The sequence below is a fragment of the Dreissena polymorpha genome, chromosome 10, assembly GCF_020536995.1.
Source record: "Dreissena polymorpha isolate Duluth1 chromosome 10, UMN_Dpol_1.0, whole genome shotgun sequence".
NCBI lineage: Eukaryota > Metazoa > Mollusca > Bivalvia > Myida > Dreissenidae > Dreissena > Dreissena polymorpha.
This window is the reverse complement of record NC_068364.1, coordinates 1,278,941-1,288,867: the sequence shown is the minus strand read 5'-3', so window position 1 is coordinate 1,288,867 and position 9,927 is coordinate 1,278,941. Positions and strand designations below refer to the sequence as shown.

Genomic DNA, 9,927 nt, shown 5'->3' with positions numbered 1-9,927 from the left:
TTAAATATGGATAGAAATAGTTACAAGTCAACTATGTGATTGTATAAAATGTGTGTATATTGTGTATTTTTGGGCCGGTGGCCTGTATTTACTTCAATAAAATTGTTTGAGTTTGAGTTTGAAGACAGTTGCATTGCACTCGATTTCCGTGACATGTTGGCGACGAATGCGACAAGGGCCGCAGCAAAAGCCGATGACCACGCGAGACTTTACTACGATAAATTCCAGCCAAAATATGTATCCTGCATACATACATGTATAGTAGCGCCGAACAAGTGGCTGTGTGTTCCATACGAGTGCAATGATAGTTCGTTTCAAAGTACTTTCTCCCCTCCCCTGCATCATCATCATCATCATCATCATCATCATCATCATCATCATCATCATCATCATCATCATCATCATCATCATCATCATCATCATAATCATCATCATCATCACCAAACGTTGAGTGTGTTCATATTACGTTCGCATATACATATATATGAATTGTTCTTATTGTGCAGATCTTCGATATGCTATGCTTATTAAACGATTAAGTACAGATGAAGGAAATTCCTGTCGGTTTGTTGAGTTTTTAAGTGATTAAGGAAGCAAAAGAATTATTCGAGAACATGCACATCTTCTTCAATATGGACAATCCATGGTGTCTAATTGAGGTTTCATTTAAACATACCACGTCGACTATTAAAATGGGCAAATATTATATACCGGTAAAACTAACCCGGCCGGCTCTAGCGCATTTCATTTGCATTAATGGTACGCTTGGATTGTGTCATGTATTGGCACAGATTTATTCGTGCATGATTTGCACAAGGTAGATGTTCTGTTCTGTTGATAAGACAAACATTATACCAATACTTTAGTCTTAGTGCGCTTTAATCGATTAAAACTGTTTCGTGTTAGGAAACTAACATTTTCTTTGTCACGGTATTTTGTTTAAAGGCCAGTGTCCGGTTAATCTTGGAGAGGTTTACGTTACGATTGAAATGTATTTTGGTTACATTAAAAGCTTAAAATGCTTTAAACGGGATTATTTTGAACATTATTGAGAACAAAATCGTGATAGGTCAAACGCTGATTGACCTTGACACTGTGACCAAGTGAACAGAGTTAGTATATTAGAAGCCCCAGATCAACTTCAACTGTCTTAGGTATCAGGAACATTGGAATTAGGCCAATAATAATAAAATGTCGTTCATTGTTTTCCGCCAACCTAATTTACGATGCACATGTTATGTCCTCAAGATTCTTCGACAGGTGGCAAAATAAATGAACCTCCCTCTGAGAACACTTCGTTTAATGCCTGTGCGCAAAGTGTCGTCCCAGATTAGCCTGTGCATTCAGGGACGACACTTTCCGCTTTCATAGAAAATTGTATGTAAAGAAAGTCTCTTCTAACAGAAAACCCAGTTTAGGACTGTGTACACTGCACCGGCTAATCCGGGACGACACTTTTCGTACATGCAATGTCATGTTTTCCCAGTGCGCGGATCATGTAGATAACTTGTATTGCGCCCAATATATACACATGCCGGTACTTTTTAACACTCTTGGTCGCTGGTTTTCCTTCTTTATTTCTCGTCTTTCCTTCCCATCAGCGTTTTTGATTATGAGGTAAATCTTATTTTAATCACACAACGATCTCTCCGTATCAACCGACGCAGCACGATCAGTGAATTTTCGACAGAAATCGCGATGTAAAATTTTGATTGAATACACGAATTTTTTGTACATGCAATTCGTACTGCTCAAATTCTTGGAATGCTATATCGAATTATACAGGACAGACAACAACACAACCAACAACTGCAACAACAACACTATGTGAAGAGGAATCTTTTATTGTTCGTATTTGAAAAAATAGATTTTTAGCATGAAAACTGTTATATAAACAGGAATCATGTTATTATTCGTATTTGCGAAACAATAATTTAAGAGAGCAGTAAAATTTGCAGATATGGTGCAGACGGGCATAGCTTTTAATACAGACAGACATACTGAAAGACTAAGCGTCATGAACTAAAACAGCTAATTTTAAATAAATATTTAATAGTTTCGTTCTATAAAATTTAACATGATATTCTTCATATAAAACGAGACTTTGAATTAATCACCATAAGTGAGTGATTGCAATACAATTTGTTATGAATGACTTACATTGAAAAGTATTTATTTAAGCTACCGTATATTGAATTGTATTGTGTATTAAGAATAGTGGTTCATACTGGCTTCAATGATTTTTGGACTATCATTGTCTTAAATGACGGTAAAATAAAGCTCCCGTGTTTTGGGGATTGTCGACTTATGAAATAAATGAATATACGTTAACAATTAATGTTTACATTGAAATCTTTCATACATTCAAACACTAACAAACACTGGCGCCGTATTAAAAAAAAACGAACAGTAAATAATTAACACAAACATAGACTGATAATAAATATAAGACAATGACCGACAATTGACACAAACAAACAAAATAATATAATTATGTCTGTATTTAAAGCAACGCCGTCTGCGATAGTGGGTCGAAATACATAACATGAAAACTTATCAAAAAACTATTGATCGTAATCCGAAAGATAACTATGTTGACAGACTAGACCGTTATCCCCTGGTTCTTATCGTTAAATCATGATGACATGATTGTGATCTCTGTTAGTTCGATAAATAAAAATGATAACTTGAATATGCGTCAAGTTCAAGATGTAAACACAACATTGTTTGCTTCTTGATTTGTGACTCAAAGAACTCTGATGAAGATCTAGTCGTACAAGAATGTTATCAACTGATGTTTTTCAGGCGTGGAACGAATATTAAGTGTTAAAGTACGGCACATGTATTCGGTATTGAAAACAATGCCGTTGGTTACATTTAGACCACAGAGTCATTAGTATAGAACGGACTGATATTTTAACAAAAATCTCGAAGGTTTCCTACCAACTTCAATTGACAATCCAAAACAGGGTCATGGAAGTTATAAATAAATCAATTGCTACTCTGACGGTATAACTAAAACACGATGCAAGTAAGATTAATCATTGAAACCATTTCTGACTTCGATGAAACATTCTTTTATAAGCTAACTCGGAATAGGATTGCCAAAAATTCGAATAATATTGCAATCAATGAAAATTGATTATTTGTAATTATACATTTTATGATTGAAGAAAAAACGTGAATGTTATATACATTAATTTAGATCTAAAACGTATTGGGTCAAAAACTTTTAGTTAATATCACACTTATTCATTTTACTGTGGCCTATTTGTAACCATTGTTAATACAACATACACAAACAACAAAAATGCATACACACTCATTCAGTCATACAACATTTACAGAAGTTAGTTTAAATGCAAAATGAGTAAATGAAAGAGGTTCCGGGAATATTACCAATATTCCAGTCCAATCATGTCACAAAAAGACAAGAAAATATGTTTTCCTGAAGACTTGTTGTGAAATAATTCAAACACGAAATCTGTCTATTGTTTAGCGTGATAACTATATGCAATTATCATTTGTCGATGAACGAAAATGACACTTAATGAACATAACAACAACAACAATACAAGTCTCATAAACTCTCGTCTGATTCCGAGATGCTGTCCTCGAACACAGAGTCACTGTCTACATTGGATTGCCGCCCTTTCCACAACTGTACATTGTGACGCAGCACTTTTTCAACAGCAGACGACTCGTGCTCAGACTGTGTTTGCGTCTCGTCAGACCTCGATCTTTGTCGCGCGAGCTCTCTGGGTCGGAAGACGGGTATCGCAGACGACATTCTGTCGTCGTCATCGGACGAAGTTTCTTCCGCCAATGACGTCATGCTGTCACTCAAGGATTCGTCCTGGGAACTCTCCGAATATTCTGGAAATAACATTTAATACGTCAGCAAGTCTATAAAATGTATAAAACTGAAATGATACAATCCGTAACCGAAGTCAAGTAAATTTGACATGATAATTTAAGTTTAAAGACAAAATACAATATACATGAGATTTAAACCAGCGTGACCGACGAAAAGACGATAGGAAAAAAATGTACATTAGTTATAGACGACCTGCATACGATTTACGATATAATATAACAGAAGTGAATAAACGGGATTTAAACTTTTTATAAAGCGATTCAGCATACCGTCGCTTGAGCATGACCACGTCCTCTCACGCACTTCCGGTATGACGTCACAGTACCGCGGCACGCTCTGCTGACGCACGAGTGTCGTCTGCGGCAGGACAGGTGGAGCCACCAGCGTCCGGTTGCGCATGCGCTTCTTGCGCGTCCGCTCTGTCTTTTGATCCTTGCTGAGACTGCGGATGGTATCGTTCATGGTGATGAACTGGCGCATGAGCGTAACGTCCTGATGGCGAAGAGATTTCTGAAATTAGAAAACAATACATAGAGTGATAGATTTATTTCCACATAAACTGTATCAAACAGCATTAAATACAATTTTATTTTGATTCAAAATGGTTTAAACAGCAAAAAATCCCTTGGTAACCATACACCACCCAAACAACAACAACAACAACAAAAAAAAAACACAAAACAAAAAGAAAGAAAACAACAACAAAAAACAACAACATGTCCATACAAAAAAAGTTAAAAATGTATGTCACTGTTAATAATGGCATCTCATTCGCCATTAAAGGTGAGAGAAAAGTTAAACACTGCCTGACCGATTTTTGTTTCAATAGCGTTATAAAGTAATTTAAGTCATCTAATTCGACCAGTGATAATTTTCCGTGCCGACAGTAATCTTTGTGTAGTTTACAAATATATGTTGTGTATGGGTTAACCAATATTGCAAAAAAAAAAGAAATGTAAAAAACAACAACATTTTTTTAGCATTTGCATAATGTTAAAGCATGTGCATGATTTCTTTGATATAAGAGGGGGGAGGGGGATAGAGGGGGAAATATTGAAACTATCACTAATCATAAAAACATGAATTTTTATTCAGAATTGCAAAAATAACAAAAACACAACGAGTGTGATTGATCTGCGCGTGCAATTTCATCAGATAATAATAGATGATGTTGAAACCATGACAGCATAATATATTTGCTTACATGGCTGAATACAATTCTACTTGTCCGCTAATATATAATTGTCTGCCAAAAATTAAAATGAAAATGCTTTATCATCGAGGAATGATTGACATGCCGTCGCGTAATCGATTTATGGCAACATAAAACCCGTCAATTCACGTAGACGAAATTAATACATCATAAAACGATATCTGTCTAAATGAATTGATATCTCGTTTTAAACAAAACAATTAATACGTATTTTATGCGTGTCCGTCTTTTATATATCTTTTGAATAGATCAGAACTTGTCAAATCATTAAAGCTTATTATGGCCCAAATGCTTATCTATGAAACTGTAACACAACCAGTCTGATATTTCATGCGATAATATTGTTTTAGTAATATTTAATATGAAATCCCAACGTTTCATTTTATTCGCCCCCCCCCCATTGCTTTCAATATATTGAATAGAGCGCTTCAATTCGAATAATGTTTCTGATCACGTACTTAGGGTTTTCAATTTCGGGTATATAAAGCAATCCAATTTGAATAATTTGAATAATGCACAATAATTAGTGTTTAATCCATAAACACTTTAATTGATAATTAGCCATTGATTTTCTTTAGATAATAAACCAACACGATTACATAATCGTTTCGAAATTAAAATGTTTCATATCAGAAATGCCCTTTTGTAGGTTTCCAAACATTACATAAATATTTTATTTTAAGCGCTCTAAGCCTAATTTTCTAATTTTGAAAATATTTTATAACAAGCATAAATAGCTATTTAAATCTAAGCTGGAATGTCGTATTGAAAGCTTGCCACCAGATGTCTGGCATTGGATTTCACATTATACGCATTTTGAAATCATCGCGTTTAAAGGAATTTTATATTGGATAATACTCTTTTAGCTAAATAGTGTATTTGGAAGAGATTACATATCGTAATTCCTTTTCCATTTGAAACATTAATTGATCAATGCAAATATTCGGTTTCACGTTTATACCTCCCCGACCAAAAATTGAAATTGTTTCTGTTTCAATCTGGATAAAACAAATATTTTCAATGATCCTTGATTGAAAACAAAAGCACGACTGATCACACATTGTAACACGGCACCTCTGTGGGGGTGTAAGTCTGGGTGTGATATATGGCTTTCTTTTGTTTAGTTCATGAAGGGAATGACGACCAATTAGCAACTGAGATAACAACAGCTTTGATTACCTGCTATATGAACAATCCGTTTTGTGAGGTAATAATAATACCGGAAATATATTAATAAATATTCATAATACGTTACAAATGGGACTTAAATTAAACAACAAATGTAACCTTTGAATGCGCATGTTGTAGTCACCATATTTAACATTTAACCGTTTACCACTTAGATACGTATTTTGACGCATGTGTGGTCCCTTAGAAAGTTTAATATAATTACTTTTCTTACTATATCCAAGTTGTAAAGGCTTCATTTCCAACCCTTAGTAATAGATGAGCAGAAAATGCATAAAATCTGAACAGGCTGTTCTGGTTTTATGCTGGTTGCAAAAGCCATTTTCATATGCTTCTTATGGGGGAAAGGGTTACTTTACTATTAAATTTTGCAATTGGGCTTAAACAAAAGCAAAATAAAAACGGTAATAATCCTTATCAGTCGAAAGAACTGTCTGCGATGTTCGACAACTCCTCCAGGCGCTAGATTTAACTCAGACCCATTCTCCAGCCTCAAGACCACACCAAAATATATTTTTTGATATCTTTCCCTTAAAATTAAACAAATCATAATGCAGACAGAATTCAATTGTTGCTAGCTTGTGTGAGTCTAATAAAATATGCTGTGACACTATCTGCGTCCTTACATGCATCCAAAGGCACACAACGACCTCATACAACTGTCTGCAACGTCGGAACAATATTCCCGATATGAAATCTTAGGTTCGATCGATCGAAATTAAATTCGACATAGCTGAAGAAGCAACTGTCAATATATCGACCCAACATATACTGAATGCTGATTAAAATAGATGTATATAAGCTGTTTGCATTGACCCGATGCAAAATAAGAACGATTAGCCTTTTTTTAATAGAACCATGGCTAAATAACATTTTTCTCTAAGGTTTGAATCAAAGTGAAGGTCTAACAATTCGAATAGCGTGCGAATTATGATGAAGTTTACCAACATAATGAACTATTAATATGAGCTTCAGTCGTTGTAAAAAATAAATAAATCGCTTGACATAGGTTTTGTTACATGATTAATTTTTAATTAAAGATATACCTTATCCCGCATGGTGATACTGCATAAAATTGTATTCTTTAATATACTAGGATTTCCTAAAAAAAAAAATCCGGTATTAGGCGTCTTGTACTTGAACTTACGATTTCAAAACGTTTTATAAAATTGACTTAAATTGATACATAAATGTCCATAGTTCGCTGTTGTAGTATACAATCGGTATCAATTTAACTATAAGGTATAACATTTGAATCCGATAATTTAAGCCAATTTAAGAGTGCGACTGGGTTTGAAAAGTTAAGAGAGGATAAAATAAGATTTAAAATCATTAATATTGGATAGTGACCACTATAAAATTACCACGAACAATAAACGTTAAAACTTGCATAACAACTAATCTTATCTGAAAACAAACATTGAAAGTCGCTTGAAATAGTAGAAGAACTCGTATCGAAGAAATAATCATATGTCTACCAAATATTCCATACAAAATGTTTTAATGTTGACTTATCATGTTCATATACAATGCGTGTCATAAATGCACACCAATGAAGTATATTATTTTTAAAATAAAAACAGCTGAAATTATCAAACTTTTATCTATCTACATACTTGTTGAATAAAGACGACACAATTGTATCAAAATATCTTAATAATTTTTTTTAAATAATATTTATATGTATTGTTTAAGTTTAAGTTTGCATTTTTTTGTAAAGTATAATTCTTTTATACTAGATTACTAAAATGCTAAAAGTAAATGTTCTTTTTACATTTTTAAAAAGCTGACTTTAAGTACATGGACTAGTATGACACTAATATATTTGATTATAATGAAACCATCATCTTTCGTACATGTTACTAAAATCTGTGTCTTTCAAAGAAATACTTAAAATTACACCAACACTACTACCACAACATACAACAGCAACAGCAACATTAACACCACCTACCATTTCGTCTCTCAGTGTTGCCAGAGCATTGCTGATTCTGTCTGTAGCCGCGTTGTACTCGGCCGCGTCGATTGCCAACATGGATTTCATTTTTCCACAAATCTGCGTTTCACTCCACAAACTATTAAAATAAAATCTCACAGAAAAATCTCGTTTGCGTTTTATCTGCAGAAGCCAAGTTGGTCTTCTGGTGTCTTATGGTGATCTGACGGTCACTGTAAACTGTCGTCTGCTTTTAACCACTGCCAAACAATACGGTTTGGTTACGCTCCACTAAGCATACGTAAATCGTACTTCGTTAAAACATTAAACCGCAGCTTTTTTTTTAAGAACGAGTAGTTAATTTATAAGTTAAATTAACACTGACATTTATTACTAAAACAGTTTTAATGTGTATTTATCTGTTATTAGATGTATACTGTATTTGTGGCAAATCCATCATCGAAGGTGTTAATATATTAAATCTTAGAAGTCGGTAAATCATAATATAGCATTGTGTCCTTAATTAACATTAGTGGAGTTAATAGGTACACAATGAAGAAGCACTTCAGTCGTGGTTTAAAGTCTAATATTATGGATGGAACTATTACTTGCTAAATTCGGTTGAATAACAAAATAAATTGTCAAATACATGTATTTTTCGATATTTCATTGATTATCGGCAAAATAACCAATTCCGTGTAATTCCCTTGTAACTTAATAGCAATAATTTAGACAAACTGCTTGCATGTGGATCACAAAGTGTTGTATTGGCCGACAAATTATGAAAAAACGACATCAGTTTCGAATTTGCCATTATTTTATCAATAATTTGCAATTGAAATTTGAACTTTGCAAAGTTAGTTGATGAGTATAGGTTCTGGATTTCTTTATGCGTTTTTACTGGGAGTGGATGTGAGTGTTTGTGAGAAGAAAAACATGATTTATTGTTAACATGTAGTATAGAATACATTTGGGCCGTGCTCTGTGAAAAGTAGGTTTAATGCATGTGCAGAAAAGTGTCGTCCAAAAATAGCCTGTGCAGTCTGCACAGGCTTATCAGGGACGACACTTTCCGCCTAAACTTGATTTTTGCTAAGAAGAGACTTTCTTTAAAGATACAATATCATAAAAGCGAAAAGTATCGTCACTGAGTAGCCTGTGCGGACTGCACAGCCTAATATGGGATGACACTTTATTCACATGCATTAAACCCCTTTTTCACACAGCACGGTCCATTTGTTATATTGCGTTGCGTCGTGTCGTGTCGTGTATGGTCGTGAGGTGTCGTATTGAACCCCATCGCACCGCTCATTCCAACACCACACAGCACCGCATCGCGTCGTATTTAGATTACATTAAAAACGTATAATTTAATATTCCATTATGCTATAGCACAGATGCGATTGATAATATACCATCCTCTGAGAATCCTAAAAGACATAATAATTCTCAGAATGTGCTACTAAATCTGTTGCGAGGGCTTCTGACTCAATTTTAGTAAATTACCGGTACTCATCATAAATGTCACCATTATGCTAACTGTCTTCGACTGACGTCTTTGCGCTAAATGTGAAGATATTAATTGAACTTATTTAAGACGTGTCATCATAATTTAATTCATGGCAATACATTTAAGTAGATTTACACAAAGACCTCTGTCTTCTTTCACTTGTGACAGTAAAATAAACTTTTGACAACAATCTATTTACATTG

General features: G+C 34.1%; 1 protein-coding gene across 1 annotated transcript; it reads right to left on the bottom strand.

The window, feature by feature from the left end:
• Positions 1–1,831: 1,831 nt before the first annotated feature.
• On the bottom strand, positions 1,832–8,421 carry LOC127848714 (uncharacterized). The gene is made up of 3 exons (XM_052381332.1): positions 8,233–8,421; positions 4,147–4,387; positions 1,832–3,876 (listed from the first exon to the last, which is right to left on the bottom strand). Exons 1-3 carry the CDS (start codon positions 8,320–8,322, stop codon positions 3,581–3,583), a joined length of 627 nt encoding a protein of 208 aa, XP_052237292.1. The 5' UTR covers positions 8,323–8,421; the 3' UTR covers positions 1,832–3,580.
• Between the last annotated feature and the right edge of the window lie 1,506 nt (positions 8,422–9,927).

Bases quoted from the DNA above. Each gene is read 5' to 3' on its own strand.
- LOC127848714 (XM_052381332.1), bottom strand. From the start codon at position 8,322: ATGAAATCCATGTTGGCAATCGACGCGGCCGAGTACAACGCGGCTACA. The intron at 4,388-8,232 runs GTAGGTGGTGTT...TTCTAATTTCAG, and splicing joins CAACACTGAGAGACGAAATG to AAATCTCTTCGCCATCAGGA. The intron at 3,877-4,146 runs GTATGCTGAATC...TGTTATTTCCAG, and splicing joins GTGGTCATGCTCAAGCGACG to AATATTCGGAGAGTTCCCAG.